Source organism: Leptinotarsa decemlineata, unplaced genomic scaffold (genome assembly GCF_025532065.1).
Source record: "Leptinotarsa decemlineata unplaced genomic scaffold, Ldec_3_MD MMD2_P_RNA_scaffold_5, whole genome shotgun sequence".
NCBI lineage: Eukaryota > Metazoa > Arthropoda > Insecta > Coleoptera > Chrysomelidae > Leptinotarsa > Leptinotarsa decemlineata.
Window position 1 is genome coordinate 6900165 of NW_027412532.1, and position 22108 is coordinate 6922272.

Consider the following 22108-nt stretch of genomic DNA (forward strand, 5'->3'; position numbering starts at 1 on the left):
ATTCAACATGAATTTCTACAAAATAAGTCATCAATGGAACGGATTATAGAGATAATTTTTTATCTTTTTACTATGTCTGTGCCAATACTGTCAGTAGTGGCACAGAATATCGAAACTCTGTGCTCTGTGGTAGTAGTTTCTAAATTGTTTGACAGGGGGCTCTTGCGCTTTAGCTTCGTTTTTCTTGATTGATGTTTACTTATTTAATGTTAGGAATATAACAAATATTTTTTTGAGAAAATATAAAATTCATACTATTTTTTATTGAAAGTGATATTTCTGACAAGCGTTGTAAGTCAATAGACAAATGTAACCTAAATATGTTGTCAGACTACAATTTTATATTGTTTTGATATCAAGAAACTGGAATATTCCCCATTGTACAAAAATGACTCTTTATAAAGCCAAGGTGGCAGACGTCTTGCGGCTATCGCAAAGAGATGAACTTTTTGTAAGGGATTTGGAAGAGCAAATGCATTCATTTTTCAAACTAATGGGTTCAAGAAGTTACCATCACCTGAATAAGTCTGTACCATTACTAGCAAATTTATGGTATTACTTCATGACAACTTTAGGAAATTTGCAAACCCTAGGAGAAGAATATACTGGTACTATACGAGTCGGTAATATGGGCAAAATACCTTCGAAGACTGTAAGTAGGAGAAAGTTGATCAAATGCCATATCCTCCATCACTATTTGAAAAGTGGTAAATTTCCAAAGAAAGAAAAAGAAATCAAAACATCAATTATAAAGAAAAATCCATCCAAAACAACCATTTTGAAATATGTGAACATTAGCAATGAAATTGAAACAGATATTATAGGCAGGACTGTTACACAACATAATACATAAAAGGGTATTGCTATAACATTTCACTCACAAGAAACACTTTCAATTGCCAGGTGTACTTCAACATTATTGTAAATGGGATGGATTCTTATAATTTTATCGGTTTTAAAATAGACTTTGACTTTTCTCGTAATGACTTTTATTAATTATTTTTTAACAACTGAACTCTACTCTATACAATAGTTACCAAAAACATAAAACAAAATTATTCCTATAGGGAGATAAAATATTAACATCGATATATTATAATAAACAATTCCAACATTCTCCCCCCATTTTGCAATCTAATTGCAAAATCATTCCAACCCAAAACGCTTCGGTATCTTCACTCTTCTTCCAGATCTTGTTATTACTTGTGATGAAGCCGTCGCATCTTGGTGTCTTCTTTCGCATCTATTTTCTCCCTCTTCATCTTCTCCTTGCTGTGTTACCTTTCCATTGTATATGCTATTGTTTTCTACGTTTCGATTTTCTGTTATCTCGTTAGTATCCCCTTCTCTAGTCTCCTTTAATTGGTTCGCCGTGTCTGCCTCAATTTCTAATGGAAACAATCGCTGAAGAGGACGAATTAATTCCCCTCGTTCTGTTTTAACACGTGCTACCCTTTCTATTCCATCTCTTCCTGGAAACAGTTGTAAAATTTTCCCCAATGGCCAGTTTACTCGTTTTTTGTTGTCACTTCCAATGAGTACAATATCTCCAATTTTGAGTGAAGTTACCCTTTTTTGACCAGTATGGACTAATTCTGCCAGATATTCCTTCCTAAATCGACTACGAAGGCCCTCTCGAAGTTTTTGCAGATACTTGTACCTTTTCAGTAGATGACCTCTATCAACCATATCCAACTCTGGAGTATCGGTGCTTGAATTTGAACTGATAAACATCAAAGGCGTTAATGGAATCAGATCCTCTTCGCTACTTGAGATATATGTGAGAGGTCGAGCATTAATATTTGCTTCACAGTCACACAAAACAGTCATGAGTTCTTCGTAATTTAACGATGATTTTCCCAAATTACGACGCAATAGTTCCTTTATAATTCTGACTATTCGCTCCCACCATCCTCCCCACCAAGGAGCAGTTGGAGCATTGAAAATCCATTTAATTTTTCTAGTTGTCGAATATTCTTCAATCTCTTTCCACGAAATTTTCTGCAGCAAATTCCAAGTACCTACAAAATTCCCACCGTTATCCGAATAGATTACAGAAATATTTCCTCTTCTCGCCACGAATCGTCTGAGTGCCATCAAGAAATCCTCAGTAGACAGGGATCGCACTAATTCAAAATGTACTGCCCTGTATACCGCACACGTGAAGATAACAATCCAAGATTTCTCGCCTCCTTTAAGAAAAAGCGGTCCTGCCAAATCCACACCAGTTACTTGGAATGGTGAAGACTGTTTGATTCTATTCAAAGGTAACGGTGCATACGGTGTATCTGCGGGGTTTTTCTTATGTTTCATACAAATCAAACATTTTGCCACAACATCCTTGACAAACTTCCTTCCTTTCAGTATCCAAAATTTTTCTCTCAATAATCCTAGAAGAGTTTGGACTCCTATATGACAATGTATTCGATGTTGTTGTCTAATCATTCTTTCTACAAGTTCGTGTTTGTATGGCAATATAATAGGATATTTGAAATCAAATGAATCATCACTTAGGATTAATTTAGTTTTTACCCTCAACAGACCATCTTCTGAACGAAACAAATTGATATTTTGAAGAACGTCCATATTTTCAGAAAAACTTTCATTCTGTATTGCTCTGAATAAACAAATTTCAGCATGTTCAATTTCATCGAAAGTTAATGGACCTGATTTTCTATGATTCTCTTTATTCGCATTATAACAAAATCTGAATAGCCAAGCAATCATCCTAGTAATTTTCGTGAACACAGAAAAATATTTGAATATTTGTGTAAACCACTGGTTTTGATTACTGACACAAGAAGTTACAGTCTTTTTTCTTTCTTTATCAACTTCATCATTCGTACAGTAAATCTCTACGTTTGGCCAGTGTTTTGGATCATTCTTCAACCACTCTGGTCCCTTCCACCATTGTTTCTCAACCAAAGTCTTACTCGAGCAACCTCTTGAAGCAACGTCTGCCGGATTTAAGTGACCAGGTACATGTCGCCAATCATTAACATTGCTCACTGAAGTTATTTCTTTCACTCTGTTACCTACGAAAGTATTCCAGTAACCTTGTGTTTTAATCCATGTGAGAGCAACCATTGAATCACTCCAGAAGTACGTTTTCAGAACACTCAGTTCATTCACACTTTTTACAGTTTTCCAAAGTCTGACCCCTATAACAGTGGCTAACAATTCCAACCTAGGTAGGGTTATATTTTTAGGAGCTATTCTTGATTTGGCCTCAACAAGTTCAACAAACACTCTTCCTTCCACTACATTTCTCAGAAATACGCAGCAAGCATAAGCAGATTTACTAGCATCCGAAAACACATGAATCGTTGCATGGTCATAATCAACTCTTTGGCCACTACTGAGTGATCTTGGAATTTTACACAGACTGAGAAAATGTATTTGTTTCAACCACATATCGAACGGTTTTACAATATCACTTGGCAAAACTTCATCCCAAGCAACTTTTAGATTCCAAATTTCTTTTAATAATAATTTTGGAATAAGTGTTACTGGGCATGTAAAACCTATCGGATCAAATACTCTATGTGCTGCTGATAGTATTCCTCTTTTCGTTCTTGGAGTGTTTTCTAATTGAATGAGTGCGTTTACATCACACGAGAGTTCATCATTATGAAAATTCCAAATCAATCCCAAAACATATATATTTTCATTTTGAGCTACTTCATCTTTCATGCCTGAATTGGAATTGGAAGTCCAATCTCTAAGATTGAAGCCTCCCAAAGACATTAATTGTTTGGATTCAATAATAAATTTATTCATATCTTTCTCAGAATCAAAACTACATAAACAGTTATCTACATAAAACGATTTCTCCAACAAATAAGCTGTGTCTTGGAATTCTGGAGGTGATCTAGATAAATGGTAGTTGATAGTTGCAGCTAAAAGGAATGGACTACATTTCAAACCAAAAACTACTCGACGATGCCTAAAAAATTTTATTTTTTCATATGAATCATCTTGCCACCAAAGAAATCTTAGAAAATCCCGATCCTTTTCAGTAACACTGATCTGTAAAAATGCTTTCTCAATGTCAGCTGTTACTCCTATCTTTCCTAATCTGAATTTAACTAAAAGTGATGGGATTAAATCAATCATATTTGGACCTTTTTCTAGACACCCATTCAAAGATACACCTCTCTTATCCGTTGCCGAAGCATCAAAAACCGGCCTCACCTTTGTGGTTATACTGACTTCTTTAATGACAGCGTGATGTGGTAAATAGTGTACTTTTTTGTCCTCAGCTTGTTTTGCTTCCTCAATAATTGCCAGTGTTTCCCAGTCATGAAGAATTTTTTCATATTCTTGTAATTTACCTGTATTTCTTAATTTTTTTGTAGTAGACATCAATCGAGAATTGGCCATTTCATCATTTCTCATTATTTCTGGATGACCTTCAATCCAAGGTAGATGAACTTCATATCTGTTCTCCTTCCAAGTTATCGTTTGATTAAACTTCTTTAAAACTTCTTCTTCATGTTCATCTTTGGTTTTGATATGTGCAACATCTTTTATTCCTATCACATCCAAATTCCATAGATCTGCAATGGAAAACTCAGTAAAACCGGCAAATATAGTAGAATATGTCGAACATTCACTTACTCTCTGACCCATTATTGTCCAACCTAAATAAGTTTCGAGAGCAACGTAGCCATTCATCAAATTTTCGATTTTTCCTGTCAAAAGCTTACCAAAAACATCGGCTCCTAATAATAATTGTATTTCATTTGAAACATCAAAGTTTCTAGTATCACTCAAAATTATATTTCTTTGTTTCAAATAGTCTATAACGGATAAATCAATCAAACGAGGTAAGTTGTTACATATTTTCACTTGTTCCACCACATTCACTTCTGTTTCAAACGTATTATTTGGATTTTGAATAATAATATTATACACATCATGTATTTTTGGTTCTGACTGAAACCCACCAAAAACACCTTGTACAATATTTTCCTGACGAACACTATCCAATCGTAATTCAGCTGCACATTGTCGTGAAATATATGATCTTTGCGATCCTGAATCAAGTAACGTTCTAATCAATTTCTGTTTGTCATTATTGACAATTTTGACAACAACCGTTTGCAATAGAGTTTCGTTCGAAAAATTGTTAGTTAAAGTATTTTCAACCTTATTGTTTGGATTTTTATCATCTTGATCAGTGATACCTTTCTTCACATGCAAATTAGGACATAAAATGGGGTAATGTTTCTTTGAACATATCAAACACCTAATTACAGCTCGACAATTCTTACTAATGTGATTCAATTTTAAACAAGAGAAACATCCACGTTTTTTCATTATTCTAGATTTTCTTTCATCAATTGAAAGACTTTGAGCTTTCAAACAATCCTTACTTGCATGTGAATTCAAATCGCAGAATAAACAATTATTTTGCTTATCTTTTAAATAATCTTTGGGATTAGCTGTGTACAAAGCAGCTGCTGTATATAATTCGGGCTCACCTTGTTTTGGAAAATATTTATCCTTACTGTCATGATATTTGTTGTGCTCGTGTCCTTTTCCAAATCCTTTTTGTGCCAAATTTATTCGTTCTTCTGACTCAACCTCCATTTTCAAAAAACCTAATAACATATTCAAATAATTAGTACCTTTGGAAGTGTCATTATCATCCTTCTCATTTCGTTGATTGAAATTACGATGTCTTTCCCAAGTTCTTAAAACTTCTGCAGGCAAAGCCGATTCTACAAGAGGGAAAAGCATAGCCGCATATTTTTCGCTAGTAACTCCTAGGGATTCCAAAGCTCTTAACTGGGTTTCAAGTTTATCATACAGATTGGAAAGAGACATACCTGTTTTAGCTTTTGAAGATTGTTGCAGTACAAGTTGTAATAGTTCCCTTACGTAAACTTCGATTAGGAATTCGTCCCTGGCAAAACGAGTCTTCAACTGGTCAATGGCTTTAATGTAATTGGGCCCAGACGGGGGGTAACTTTCTACTAAATCTCGAGCAACTGAACCACTTTCCGTCGCTTGTAAAAGATACTGAAACTTGTCTTCATTATCTATTTCTGGGTCGTTGTGAATCTTCTTGAATTGTCCCCAGAACCCAATCCAGTTCTTCACGTTCCCATCGAATTTCTTCAGTTCTATTCTTGGTAAATGAAATTTTCTCTGAATTTTCTCCGTTATAGAGAAATTGGCACAGCTCAAATTATCTTCTTGGGTCTTCGTAATCTCGTTCAATCGGAATTCGCATTTGGATTTATATTTTATCAGTTCGTCTCTGTAATATTCTACCTCGTCGTACTCCTCTTCTAATTCAATATCATCGATGGCTTCTAATGACAATTTTTCTTTAACTCCTTCATCTGCCTCGAATAATCTGCTACTCTTATCCTCCAATTGTCTCAGTAGAAACAGTAAATCATCTTTGGTCGAATCTCTCAGCTTCAAAGCTCCATCAAGCGCTTCAACAGATTTTTTGAAAAGTCTCCTCAACTGCTGTCTATTTTTCTTCAAACTATCCATCTTTTATGTCCTGTCACGGTCGCCAAATATTGTAAATGGGATGGATTCTTATAATTTTATCGGTTTTAAAATAGACTTTGACTTTTCTCGTAATGACTTTTATTAATTATTTTTTAACAACTGAACTCTACTCTATACAATAGTTACCAAAAACATAAAACAAAATTATTCCTATAGGGAGATAAAATATTAACATCGATATATTATAATAAACAATTCCAACAAACATTTCACAACTACCGTTCTTCATTGGAAGAAACATAACTGAAAGAAATTTCTGTGCATGAATCAGACATCTTGCAGAGTTTTTTTAAAATTGCTCTCACTTTCTTCAGAAGTTTTCTATTTGATGATGGAAGTAGAACAACAAAGGTTTTTTCCCCCAAAGAATAAAATATGAGTTACTGTTGGATGACATTTTGATTGTTTGTTTTTCAGGCACAAACTCTTTGGTTAATATTGTATGTAGGAGGGGAACCATTATTAGAAAGATTATTGAACTATTCCAGAAATAAAATAAATAATTCCGTTAGCATGACAGATAAAGCTAAATCAGTATTCCTGAGCTGTATTGATATATTCAAAGAAGAGAAGTCTACTATCAAGAGAATACATACTTCACTGTTCTACATGGATGGAAAATACTATAACATATCAAACAGACTTACAGGGATACATTATGTAAGTAAATCAAAATGAATGAGACCAAGATTTAGTCATGCATAAAAAGATGATTTTCATTCACAACAACCCATCAGTTGACAATAGTAGTATGACTAATACTTTCGATGAATGTTTTACATCAATTCTATTTTCAAACTGGTCCTGCAAATTGCACTTTCATTTTTTCATTCCTTCAACAAACTCGGAGTTCTTAGCTTGATAAGACCTAGTCTAAGATCCAAGGTGTTACGGTCAACCAAGTTGTAAGAAAAATACTTTGCACTGACCATGGTCGACTATAGTTGTGGTCATGGATAAAAAGCATCTGTAATAATGGCTTTCAATAAGCATTCAGTGTTGTATCCAATTGCAATTCTTCTCAAGTTATCCTTTATTCTGATTTTTTTGTGTCAAAGGCCATGAACTGCTGCAGTCATTAGTGTTTTGGGTAGGTCATGTTGATAAGTTCCCGAGCCACTTTGCGACTACAGCTATTTGCAGTCCAGTCAGCCATGGAAAGTAGCAGAATTGACTTACCTTGAACTAGACAAATTCTCAAGAGAAAAATATATGATCGTTAAAGGTGACTTCAAATCATCTACCACTTTTATTTATTCACCGCTCTAAATTTACTTTAAATCTAGTTATCAAATACAAAACATTCTAGTTTCTTTTTTCTTTCAGGTCTTACTCAGAGACTGGCTCCAAAAGGACTCATTCACTGGAGCTTTCTATTTTTTAGGGAACGTGTCTCTATTTTATATTCTCTTCAGTTTGATAAGTAAACTCTTCCTTTTCAAAAACAAAGGAGATTACTCAGAGAATGTAGTTCATACAAGTGTTTCAATAAAGTCGTGTGTACTTTGTGCAGAGAATCTCCAGTCACCATGTTCTACTCCTTGTGGCCACATATTTTGTTGGAACTGCATTTATGACAGTTTGAGTTATCAAAAAAATTGTCCCATTTGTAGAGAAACTGTAAATCCCAGCAGAATCATATTTTTGCAGAATTTTGTTTAATTATTTAGTAGGGGGAAGTTGTTGAATTTTTATTAAAGATTTTATTTGTTTTACTAATTTTTGTACCCCACCCTCGAATAAGTCTTGATACAAATAATTATTTAATTCATTTCTTGTTTCCAGGTTATGTGTTTTCTGGCGTTTAATCATATTCCAGCGTGTATTCAAAACCGATTCCTAGCGACGTCATTAACATTAAGATTCGCCAGTGATTCATTTTGTGTCAAATTCAATAAAACAAAATTTTCTCTAACCTCAATTAGAAACTAATTTGTGCAAGTAATAATTTTGCAGCTTCATTTTGTACATCCTCACAACATATTTGAGAAAAAAGTTTCAGCACTTTATAAAATGTAACTATCAGAAAACTGACGTAACATAACGTCAAATTCCTTTTCAAAACCAACTTCGCGCTAGTTATTAGCTAGCGGCTAGTAGAATAATCATGAATACAAGTTTCAAATCATAGTTGATGTGACGTCATCGTTTCAACGCCAGAATGAATGTATTTGTATCACAGACGAATACGTTTTGAATACATGAGTGCCAGAAAACGCCTTATCTTTTTGAGAAATGAAAAAAGCGCTATTTGAATCTTTTATAAATTTTGAACAGTAGAGTTTTCCACTCTTGTATATTATTGGAGAATTACAGAGCCAACAGGGGCTATATTCCTGAATAACCCGCAGTTCTGCATATACATAGTTCTGCGAATCTTTTGTGCTTATGATTTCTAAAATTCCATATTCATGCTAGAATTCAAGAAACACTATCATGACTTTACAAAATCACAACACTTGTTCCACCGTGTCTAGAAACAACCAGATTCCTTTTTCTGGCAAAAAAACTCTGGCCAGAAATGATATGGTAGCAACTTCCTACACATGTTGACAGATGGTACAAGAGTCAAAATCTCGCACGTGATTGTTCAGATCTTCAATTCATGAACCATACGGTAAAAAAAACCTTTCGCCATGATCCATTTGTCTTGACAAACGCCAGCCGCAAGGGTAAAGCAACTAGGCTCCAACCTGTCTGAACTAAAGATGACTATAACAACAACCTTTCACCTAATATCAGTTTGTTCGCAAAAGTCAATATTATTGGGAATTGATATAGCTGACCTACTTTTGAGTTGCATTCACCGCTCATCACTTCAATTCGTTGGAGATAATTTCATTCCGTGAAGACTTGATTTCATGAAAAACTTTTATAGACCAGTCTTCTAACAAAAGTATCATATGCTTTAACTTTGAAAACTGCGTCGCCTTCTACTTTTGATCTAGCGTTGTCTTAAAAAATAAAAAGGATATTTTTGTCAACAATACTTTTACTCCAATGGTTTTGAAAGAATTTTTGTTGAACTGTCAAATATAATATTTCGTAAAACGGTCAGAACTAAATATCACTTCGTTTCCTTGAGATATACACCGCCACCTTGTGATAGTGGTTCTCTTGAGTCTTGTCAAGTTTCTTCTTCCACGATAACCATTGAATATTGAATTATTTAATGAGGTTAAGTCACATATCAGGAAATGAAAAAACATAATTTTTTAAAAGTCTGGTAGATATCGGTGAGCAGCAACGTTTAATAAAAACCCTTATTGATTTTACACTGCACAAAAAAAAAGGGATTTATGATGATTCGTCATGAAATTGTAAAAAAAATTACATCCATACCTAGAGGTCTATTTTTTATGCGTTCTAGCAGTTCACAAGTGGATATCGAAAAAATAGAAAGAGAGTCTCTCACGCAATCCGACTGTGAGTTTATAGCATTATGTAAAGATTGTATGACTTCTTTGTAACTCCTTTCATCTTTTAGTTATTGATGAGGAGTCGAAACGAAAGGAGGAAGAAATAGAGTCCAAAAGAAATAAATCACGTCTCCGCCGACATGATAGAAGTATTTTAATGGATAAAAATCCTTACCCTGAGCCTAGGTTTTGGCATCACGGAACTCTCAAATATCTGCGAAGAACTTACGGTCGTTACGGAGAAGCCTCTGGTATTGATCCGTCTATCTGCTGGCCTATAAAACAAGAATTGGATGATGTGAAAGAATATGAACGAGTCAAGTATCCGTTTAGCATACCACAAATGGTAGCTGATGCGCAGCAAACACGCAAAGTTAAAGAAGAAAGAAAAGCAGCACGACAAAAAGAGATTATTGAGAAAATGGAAAAACTGGAGGGGTGGAAGAAAGAGTTGTATGAGAAAATTGCTAAAAAAGAAAGTGAAGCTAAAGCTGCAAAGGTGAGTAACAAATGTGAATTTTTATTACCTATCTAGTATGATTATGAACACTCTAAATGACCTTGCTGACACAAATTTTTTCAACCTTACACACAAAAACAGTAGATTAAAAAAGAAAATATGAAGACATATGTTAACCTCAAAAAATCTAACTGTAAAAGAGAAAGTGTTGATACTACATTCATCACCTCAAGTGGGATTCAGTTGGGTACAAAAAAGTACCAAAATAGTAATACTAACAGGATACAGGATGGTTGAGGTTGAGATAAGATTATTTTATAAATTGTAATTTACAGATTACCAGTGTTTTAATTTTTGTTGGTAAATTTAAGGTTTAGAAAAAATTAGATTATTCAACTTAGGTAGGATTGGAACCTCTGGTATAAAATGAACCTTTAGTTATCTCTTGATAGTGCTAACTTGGTTAATGAAAGGTATGTTGACACTATTTTTGTTTTAATTTTGGAAAATTATTTTCAGTAAATCGGTCAACAATTTTTTTCAAGTAGCAAATGATTTTCTTTGTATTCAAGTTGATTTTATTCATGAATATAATGATGAATATTCAGGAATAAAATATTTAAAAAGGAAATTTTTATTGAAGCAAACTTAGAAAATGCACTAAAATAAAATGAAATTATTTTTCTTGTTAATTAGAAATATTTTTCTAATTAAAATAAATTATACCTACCTGCTTTGCTAATATTGACATCATTGATTGTTATTTAACATTGTAATGGTATTCAATAACTGCAAGTAAGTACTGGTTAATTTCACTTAAATTGTCAGTATTTTTTCTTTAACAATTTGTGATATATGCTTTCAGGAAAACTATAAATTGAATGCAAGTACAATATTAAATGACAAGGATATCTAGCTTTTCACAACTTTTTAATCCCCCTCCCCCTTGTCGATATGTGGTGAGGTTTTAGATTATTCCCCTTCTTTACATAAAATCACATGTATTTTTCAGTATAGTAGTTGTAAAAGGAATCATCTCATTAATGATTCCAATAAAATAATTATATATTTCACTATTACCTTTAAACCCGAGAATATTATAGAATGTACTCTCAGCAAGAAAATTAACTCCTCTGGGAGGCAGAGTTACACAAGTGGACAGGGTATTTGCATTACAATTAATATTTATACTGCTGCTTGTGTTTTATGTGGAGTATGTCCAAGTCATTGTACACATTCTATTATAAAAGTGACCTTTAAAAAAAATTGAACTCCATAATTAAAATAATGTCTACAGTAAGATATGATACACATAGTCATCTTCATAGACTTGTAGTTACTTTCAGAACCTGGACCCGATTTTATTAAAATCACTGATAAAACAAAAAATTTCAAATCTGAATTAATTATTGACTTGGTTTTACTGAATAAATACTTCAACTTCAACATTGACAGAATTGAATTACAAGTCAAATGTCTGTTTTGATGTTCTATACCAACTATTATTTCAGGCTCGTAAAGAAAAGTTGATTGAAGAAGTTAAACAACACTTTGGTTATACAGTGGATCCAAAGGATGAAAAATTCAAGGAACTTCTAGAGAAGAAGGAAAAGGAACAGAAGAAAACAATGAAAGAAGAAAGGCGAAAAGCCAAAGAAGCAAAAATGCTTGATAAGTTGCTAAAGAAAAAGGAACCTGTAGACACAGAAAAGGCAGATACACAAAATGTTACTAATGTTAAAGATGAGTAATGTAAAAATGTAGATACAGGAATTTATTGAATACATTTATTGTAATGTCCATTTAATTATTCATTTGGAAGTAAGATAATCCTAACATACATACATTTTCAGAAGCCCATTGGAGTATGTTTTCCCATGATATGTATGGTGTATATCTTAAAGAGTGATAAAGAAAAGGAGTAATCAAAATGAGGATTACTCTGTAGTTTGTTACTTGAAATAAAAGGAATACATAACTAGAAACTCAAATTTTTTTTTGATATATTGTACAAATGTAATCACGATGACCTTTCATAATTGTCTATGGTAGACATGATTCAGCTTTCTTTCCAGTTCAAATGCTCATAATCAGTATTATTCAATTTATTTTTTATGACTGACGCTGCCGTGAGGCAGATCCTATTTGCTCTTTTGATTTTAAATTTCTGTGACCTGGAGTAAATTTTTTCTGAAATGTGGCTGAATGATATGACGGAAGATTGAGGATAGTATTACTACCCACCTCAAGATCATAGATATATATATATATATATAAATAAAGTCCCAGCAAATATCTTCGCAAAATGGTTATACAGAGTAAGTAACGAGAACTTTGGAAAATCTTCGAACATGTTCCTTTCAATAAAAAACAGAATGATTACAATTGCTCTTTGCTCATTTCCAACAATAGAAAGTTACAGAACGCTCTGTAAGGTATCCATTTAAGTTGAATAGAAGAATATCCTGAGTAAAGACTTCTGATTCAAATTGCAAAAATTTATTTTGTATAACTGTTTTTGTACGAGTGAAAGGAGTTTTTTTAAATTGCAATATCTCTGAATCAACTGCATTTCAATATAGAAAATCCTCTTAGAACAGAACCTATCATAGAAGTCAAAAAAAGGAGTGAAACATGATCTGCATATTCCTGTCATGAAACTTCATTGAAAATATTCGCTTCTCGTCACTTGTGACTCATCCTGTTAACAGAGAATATGTCTGTTTGAAATCATTTCCAAAATACTGAAATTGTATTTTTTCACATGCAGTACTTCAGCTTTCAACCACCAGAGAGAGGATAGTGAAATGACAGAACTGACAGGAATCTTTATATATTAAAAAAAGGTAGTGTGTTCTATGCATCTTAGATGTCGCTGACAGTACAGAATCATTTTTATTTATATTTGGAAAATGGCTGATGGAAGGGAACGGGGAGAGGTTCGACGACAACAGGCTTTTAGAACGCTTACTATGCGCAGTACGAGTGCGCGCGAGTCTTTGCGTTATCCAGATTCTTTGTACCATTCCTAGCATACCACAAACAGACAAACTCCTCGTATTAACGGACCAAAATCCGTCCTAATTATCCAATAAAGTCGGTGAAGAGGCTCACATTTTCAATTTTGGTAAGTACATTACAATTTATGATCGTTTTTCATACAGTTTTCTGTGCGTTTCGGCCCAAATATCCGTTAGAATGTCAGCAATGTGTCTACAATTCCTACAATACTTTACATACTTGTCATGCTTGCTGTTACGAACTTGTGACGACTGGGGACGACGGCGGGCCTCGGTCCCGTTTGAAATTCGAATATTAGTTTGTCAAAAATCTCAAATGATAACAATCAATCTCTCCTGCGAGATATCGGATAAGTCGCGAAGTGATCTAGTGGTCAGTGCCTAGTGAATATGGGACTGTCTTATGTTTGGTGGATTGGCTAGCTAGAGGCAGCGGCCACAGTTCACACATTGTTTACAACAATCGTGGCTCAGTGGTGTTTTGTGAACTGAAAAATTTTCCCATAATCGAATGAGTGCAGGTGATTAGTGCGATGGACAAGAGGTTACTGATGCAGTTTTTGTGATTGTTTTCCCGGCGGAATTGAAAGTGTTTACCGACGGATAGAGTTTTGGATTACCTTTGATTTTTGCGTGTGTCCACTGCAAGCGGCATGTATTTAGGTATTTTCTTTTCAATTAAACATTTGTTTTCGCATCCAGGAGGGAGTGTTTACACATTGCTGGTTTAACTAACGGTCAATCGGTTGAAAAAAATTCACATGCAAGTGACAGTTTAAACTTAATAGCTTTCTCGTTTTCTAAGTGTATTTCTATTATTTCAATAGTTTCTGTAAAATTAAAACTTTTTTTACTAGAAACAATATTTCTGAAAACATACACATATAGATATAGCAGTTAATAATACAAAAATGGTGAATATTTTCACCTCCAAACTTTTTTGTCCTCCTATAAAAAATACACAACTTTCGACAAAAATTTTTCTCTAATTACTGTACGTTCTTTTAAACTAGGAACTAGAAAATACATCACAAAACTTAGTAATGAACAAAAATTCATACATAAAAAAACACTAAAATGGTATTTAAGTACTAAGTTAGATTTCATGTAAGCAATAAACTCGGTAATTATTATAAATAGGTATTTTTTTGGAAAGGATTTCAAACTTACTGTATTGACATTTCGACATAAATTCATGATACTTGAATCATAGTGAACTGTACAAAATAATGAAGGAAATTTGTTAGTAAAATTGTAGCTATAATCGAATTCTAGCTGATTAGAAGAATTTCACAAATTTTTTGTGTTGTGAACATTTTAATGTTGATGAAAATCTTATCTTGTTGTATCCAACTATTCATTGCAAATTCCAAGCGATTGATGAACTTTTTAAGATTTACCAATGTTGAATAGTTAGGCGAAAAATCTCCCGATGAAATTAGTATCTACAATGAAGTGATTATGGTACCTTGTTTATATTATAAAGTCTACACTTTTCTTACTAGATGTCGTAGTTTTTAAGCAATAATTGAAGTATCTCCGAAATTATCAAAACTACGATAAGATTAAATGTCACTTTTTATGTTTTTTTTTGTATCTACAAGAACCGAGGTCTATCCGCCCATTTTCCAGAAATCTCATTGTGAGCGGTAATAATAATACTAATACTTAGTACTAATAGTACTGATGATTTAAGGCGTAATATTATGATTTAGGTCTTTTGGAAACTACATAAAAACGTTCTCAATATCTTACCCAATAAGTATTTTATAACTACGGTGAGCTTCCAAATCGGCAACTTTTATAAAAGAAGCATTTCATGATATCTCATCACAACTTTCATAGTTTTTAATATAAGTATTTCTGTTGTTTTGAGTATATACCCTAATATTCCTAAACTATTTCCATACCTGTGTAACGTAATTATTTACATTGAAAAATGTTTTAAACGTATTATAATTTCTTTGCAAGCAGTAATGGTTACTCAGATTATTTATTACTCCAGTATCTTCGAAATTACGAGCGACACCTGGTATTTTTTATCTCATATTCCTGGTGGTTTCTAGAACTTTCAACTTTTCTCGTATATAAATCGTATTCAAATAGAAGTTCGTTTTCGACTGGCTAGGACTGAATTTTAACGAAACTTTCAAAAATATCAGAGCATTGCCAGCTTATATGAAACATGGCTTTGAAAAGCGCAAAGAAAACAGGTCTCTATTTCACATTTGAGGGTGAGTCGAACGACTTCCTGTCTGAAAGTTTTATCAACATGTTTTCATAGTCCATTCAATGTCCGCATGGCAAAGTTTAAACAGATTCTCAATATCAGTATCTCTCATCTCCTTAAGAATATGAATTACACTGCACTCTGCCAATTTAAGATGAATACCTTTACAGAGACTCCAACAAAATCATAAACGAAAGTGCGGTAGTTTCAAGTACCATCTTGGTTTTCTGAAAACAAACCAATTGTGTAATAATTATAATGAGATTAAAGGCTGATCACTACTGCGTAATCCTTACTTTAGGTTACCCCCTGTAGTTTGGCTGGCGTCTGCGGTAAATATTTATGAGGGGCATAAATCTAAGGGATTTCGGAAGATGTCCTTACATTTATTAAAGTTAATTGAGATAACGATACTTTAAGGCTTTGCCATACTTCTTTTTCAGATTTTTCAGGTATACTAAAGCAAATTCAAATCCAAAATAGAGTGGATGTAAAAATTGACATGCCCTAAGTACGCACGTGATATTGAAAATCCCAAGAATTGGCCAGGGTCGTATTCAGAACCAACATCTTGTTGATCGCAAATGCTATATTATACTTAGAAAAACTTTTTTATAATAACGAGTGAAATGCACAAGTTTTGCAGTTTAACGGGAAAAATGCAGATAATATGTGTAATATAAAAAGATTTTCATTGAATTTTTCACAGCGCACTCAAGCATTATATATGAAAAGAGACGTTATTATTTCTTTATTGATAATCTTAATTTTATGTAAAATCAAAAGGAATATTGATCAAAATTATTCAACTGGATGAATTTGTCTCTTCATCAGTAGTGTCATCCTCACCTATCTGAATTATCAGTGGCTCGATTTGTGCCTCTATTATGTTATCAAGCTTCCACATCTTTGTCTCGACTTCCGATATCACATGCCGAACACACTTCTCCCATTTCTCCGCTGTGACTCTTTTCAAAGCCTCATCAAAAAGTACTTTGAGATCTGCAAATTTGAACGTGATGTTATGCTGAGCTACAAAATTCTTCACATCCGCCCATATTAACTCGATGGGATTGAGCTTGCAGTGGTATGGAGGCAGGCGAAGGACAATTTTGTTTTGGCCTGCTGCCATCTCGTCGACTATATATTTTTGGTATTCAAGCTTGCGCTCCTTTACAATTTTAAGTAGCTGTACCTTAGCATTGAGTCTTCAAAGCTAATATTCTTTGATCGCAGCTAATTTTGGATTTCAACCTTCTTTGAAGATGTTGTCGGAATCTTCTCTAACCGTCGCGAATGATAAGGTGCATTGTCCATTTCAATCACAGCATTATCCTCCAGATGGGGTAGAACTTTGGAAAACCACTGTTCGAAAAATTCACCGTTCATTTCTTCGTGATAATCTCCAGTTTTCTTCGACTCGAAACACCACAGCCCTTCAGCAACAAACCCATTCTCATTGCCGATGTGACAAATAATAATCCGTTTTCCTTTACCTGAAATTATGAAGAGGTATGTAAGTGAATAAAACAAATACGAGGGTTACTTTTTATATATTGAGATTGAGGCAGGTCTTAATATAAATATAAGTTTACCTGATGGATTTGTTAATCCGATGGATAGTCCATCTAGAAAGGCCCTCCTAGATGAGGTCACAGTTTCATCGACCCATACTTTAGGGGTAGTAACCCAGGTTTCATCCATATAATAAATTGTTCTCTGTTGTTCCCTATAATATTTAATTTTGGTCAAAAACTCTCTCCTCCATAACACAATTTCCTCTCTATCTGATAATAAACTATTGCGCCCTCGTTTTTTCCATACAAAATTCAAATGTTTCAATACTTTATGGAATGTTGACCGCTCAAAACTTGGCAATAAAACATCTTCATTTATTTCTGTGAGTACTTTGTCTATCGTGGGTATTTCATTTCTGAAAATGTACTCATGCACTTTCCTCCTAATTGCATGTTTATCAGCATCATCTATTGATTTTATAATGGTTTGACGATTCTGATTTGTATTCGGTTTGGAAAATGTATGATTTTGTTTATATTCCCGTAAAACATTGTAAATTGAAGCGCAACACACTCCGGAAACTTTCGATACGACTTCGTCGACAGTCGATGTCTCAATTTCTTCCATCTCTTTCTTGAACACATTTAAAATCACTTCTTTCATCTCAACATTCAAATGTCTTTTTTGGATCGTTTCCTGGCTGGACTCAGAGGATAGCTCACAGTGTCATCAGCAGTGTCTGTACTGGACATCTTGTAAAACAATAATTTTAAACAATATAGGTACTATAACGCACGCCACACAAACACGAAAAAGACTGATTACAACCCTGTGCTGGTACCGAACTCGTACCAAGAAGGCAAATTCACCAATGAACGCTGCCCTTTCCATCTGACACTGGGCGATCACGTGAACATCACGCTTCAGTTTTGTTTTGTTTTACTCTATCTTGGATTTGGATAGACTTTAGACTAAAAGGCCTTTTCTGCCACCTATATCGTATATCTATACCTATATCTATAACTCATTATTTGAAAAATAATGAAACTTTTATAAACTGGTAACAATAACAACTATTTCACTTCCCGGGATTCGGTATTGCTTTTTTTACATGTAATGTGAATGTATTCAAGAATATATCAGAAGATAATATACCATAATAATATACTTTTACAAAGTGGACAAAATGGATGTCAAACTTCTCAGTGCATTTCGTTAATGTTCCCCCTTTTTATTTTTTGAACTGGTCAACTCAAAAAATTGAAATTTGGGTTGATGAAATTAATGCATGAATACTTTATTTTGAAGTGAAATTGACAGATAAACTTTCAAAATGGCGACTGTGACACACCATTTTGAAGCTCTTGATAAATACTACACAACCCTAGAATATGAAGTCAATTTCTTCACCTACTACAAAATGGCGGATCATTTAATAAGTTCCTGAAGACAAACACATTAATATCGATATTTCTAGAAATATTCCTTTTTATCTGCCATATGGCGGTTCCAACAACCCGATAAGGTTTGTTAAGTTATTTTTTGTTTATTAAAGCGTCAAAAAATGTCAGTACCACAATGAACATCATTGTTCAGTTATCTAGAATATTCTCATTTAGTTTACGGTTTTATTAGTAGAAAGGTTCCACGTCAACAATCTCTAAAATTACCAATTCTCGTCCATTGGAAGAAAAAATTGAAGCGATTTCTATTTACGGTGCGAGGCCACGAGACCGAAAGGATTTTCAATGAACGTTTTCCGAATATTCGATCCTATCAGTAGAAAATATTTGAGAGAATTGTATCCAAACTCAGAACTACCTAAAGTGTACTTAACAAAAAGCCCCAGGTCATCCGTCCATTCCGGAAGAACAGCAAGTGAAAATAATTGGAGAGATGGTAGTAAATCCTGAACAGTCTACTTATTCCGTCGCGAATGTCCTACTGTGTTGAGACTTTTGAAGAGGAATAGGTATCATCCATACAAAATTACAATGGTATAGTCGAAGTAACCGATATAGTAATCTTGAAGGTGTCGGCGAAGTCAAAGGCCAAAACAACTAATACAAAGGAATTATGCCGCAACGAATTAGTCCTCGTGGACTGAAGAATTGCCTGTTCGTATTGGATAATTTTTACTAACCGAGTTTTATGATTGGCTGATGAGTCATAACATTAAATTTGAAGTCATGTTACGGTGACCAACAGATTGTAGCGATGAGTACCGCGTTGTGTTTGTTATTAAAGGGGAACTGCTGGGAGGTAGGGGGCACTATATCTTTTACTAGAACTATATACCACCAATTAACTGATGACCCTGATCGAAGAATAGAATTCTGCGAAATGATGACTGCTTTGCTCCCGAATTCATTTTCTGTTTCCGAATAGTTTTTATTATATAGAAGTTGTAAGTGATAATTGATTCAATTATTGATTTGTCGATGTAAAGGTATATAAAACAACAGCAATAAAATTTTCGAAAATTTGTGAATTGGTGAATAATCTTAAATCTACGCCTGAATCGTGAATGAGAAGAAAGAAATTGGAAAAAAATGTATTAAAAAGTTGGTTACATTTGTAAAGTATATACTAATAATATCAATGTGTAGCTATTTTCAAATTGAAGACACATGAATATGTAGAAAACACGATTTATAATGTCAACTGTCATAAATAACGCGGTTTATTTCTGGAAAACTGTAGTAAAAATGTAAATCAGACACAAGTTGAGATTGTCTTGATGTCGCTTCTATAAAATTATCTGGTGATGTCGATGATATTAAATACCGAATTTCAACGGCGAATTAATTCCAAAGTGTGAATAATGGGAAAAACTTGTTTTTTTTTATATTTACAATTTGAAATACTTGAAAAATGTAAAATAATACTATATTACTGAATGAAGTAATAGGAAGTCGATGCAATTTGACATTACATATAAAACATGCAAAAATAAGTAATTTGTTTGTTGAGTACCGATTATTAAGTTTAAAATGATCTCGGCTGGGTAAAATATGACTGCAGTAAGTATATAAAAATTGATTTATCATATTTCAGTAACAAAAAAAAAGTAGAATTATGAAGTTGTATTCAAGTATACTTAAGTATTACAATAAAAATTATATCTAAAAATGTAAGCTATACCCAAATGTTATTCAATGAAAACTTAAATTGAATTGAATACTTACAAAAATTATTTATCCACTTTAAAGGCATCAAAATCGATATCACGAACGGCTTTACATAAATATTTACACCTTCGGTAATTTCTGATTTCAAATACATAATTGATTTTCCGTTAATTTTGTAAAAATCTAATTTATGCGTTCGCTTGGCTAATGAGATCGTTAACAGCCATTAACCAAGGGAAACGCCAATAAATCTACAAAATGTATGGATTTTCTAGTTTTTAAATAAGGTCAATTAGGAAAATTAAAATCCTTAAATGATCATTTTATCGATCCGAATGATTAAATTAATTACTCCAATTAGTCTCGATGTGACCAGTTAACTATACTCTGGGAAAAGATAAACTGTACCGTTTGAAAAGAATTTTACTCGATTATTTTGTAGAGAGAAAATAACATGGTGTGTTAGAAGTTTAAAGATAATCAACTATATTATCGCACAATTTTATTTATTTGTATTAGAACAAAAATTGAAAAACTATTTTCTCAAGAATCTACAGAGAACAACTGAAAGCAGATTAACAGTTTGCAAAATTTAGGAACGATAATTATTTCGGTTATAGTTTGTCCAGAAATGAGAGAAACTATATATATATATATATATATATATATATATATATATATATATACACACCTTCAAATTAGAGATAATATCACATACACGGATCAAATACAAATACAAATATATATATATATATATATATATATATATATATATATATATATATATATATATATATATATATATATATATATATATTACAATGTAGGTTTTCACGGATGGTAGAATATGATGTGTTGTTTTTCCGGGTGTTCATCCGTTGTGTACTATTCGATAGTCGACGTTTCGCCATCATCTCAGATGGCATTATCAAGACGAGTTACTGTTCTCGAAGCGAAGCAGTACATATATACATTTGTATTTGAATTTAATATTCTGATTATTTTATAGATCTCTGTAGAAGGTAACAATCCTAAATAATAAAAACTATTTCAAATGTCAATTGTCCTCAAAATAAAATATTTAAACAAAATTAGTTTTCACGATATCATACAGAATATATCATTAGAAAATTTATATTATTACCCTCAGTCCAACGCTTATTAATACTACTTTTAACACAATATGATAAGCAGTGTCGGCCGCCTCTTGAAGTAAGTCACTATTTTAATGGCTCCTTAGCGGCGCCTCAAGAGGCATAGCGGGTAGAAATATCTCAGTGACTATGAAACGGCCGAATGTAGGTACTATAAATAGTATGCAAAGATACACACACTATTGTTTGTTTCTAAAATTTTTAATAATTTATTACCATCATACTTCAACATTTTATTGCTTGAACATAGCAGACACGCAGTAAAAATAGCATTTATATCCACTAGAACTCATTTAAAACTATTCCAAAACTCTTTGTTCTCAAAGGATTTGACAAATTTTAAAAAATCCCCATTTTTATCAAGTACAATCCAAATATAATTACATCTAGACCTGAAATAGTTGACAACTAATGAATTGTGGTTTAATGTTATGGTTTTTTTGATTAACTCTATTCTATTGGGATGAAACTTCCAAACGAGGAAAAAAAACATTTGGAAAAGGTGAGCAAATGCATTTGCTAGATTTCCTCAATGCTAAAAACCTTTACCTTTGACGATGATCATGGCGAAAGAGAACAAGAAAAATCTTCCAAACAATTTGCCTCACTATCAATTCTATCGAGTATTTTGGAGAACTGTGA

The 22108-nt window shown here is 33.1% G+C and overlaps 3 protein-coding genes across 8 annotated transcripts in view; all 3 read left to right on the plus strand.

Annotated features, from left to right (window-relative positions):
* Window positions 1-150: 150 nt before the first annotated feature.
* LOC111505333 (peroxisome biogenesis factor 10) lies at window positions 151-8245 on the plus strand. Its single transcript, XM_023160116.2, has 3 exons — window positions 151-652; window positions 6952-7194; window positions 7861-8245. Exons 1-3 carry the CDS (start codon window positions 389-391, stop codon window positions 8194-8196), a joined length of 843 nt encoding a protein of 280 aa, XP_023015884.2. The 5' UTR covers window positions 151-388; the 3' UTR covers window positions 8197-8245.
* Window positions 8246-9681: 1436 nt separating this feature from the next.
* On the plus strand, window positions 9682-12273 carry CRIF (growth arrest and DNA damage-inducible proteins-interacting protein CRIF). The gene is made up of 3 exons (XM_023160115.2): window positions 9682-9960; window positions 10022-10452; window positions 11925-12273. The coding sequence occupies exons 1-3, from the start codon at window positions 9834-9836 to the stop codon at window positions 12162-12164; spliced, it is 798 nt and encodes a 265-aa protein (XP_023015883.1). The 5' UTR covers window positions 9682-9833; the 3' UTR covers window positions 12165-12273.
* Window positions 12274-13375: 1102 nt separating this feature from the next.
* scalloped (TEA domain transcription factor 1 homolog scalloped) overlaps window positions 13376-22108 on the plus strand; it is a 273763-nt gene continuing 265030 nt past the window's right edge. For 3 of the 6 annotated variants that reach the window (XM_074169382.1, XM_074169381.1, XM_074169380.1), the window contains exon 1: window positions 13376-13540. Coding sequence is in view for 1 of the 6 variants with exons in the window: in XM_074169387.1 (XP_074025488.1) it covers window positions 14087-14096 (10 nt within the window). In the remaining 5 variants the exon portion in view is untranslated. Of the gene's footprint in view, window positions 13541-13686; window positions 14097-22108 lie in introns of those variants that run through there. The other 3 variants (XM_074169388.1, XM_074169386.1, XM_074169387.1) reach the window with 2 other exon arrangements.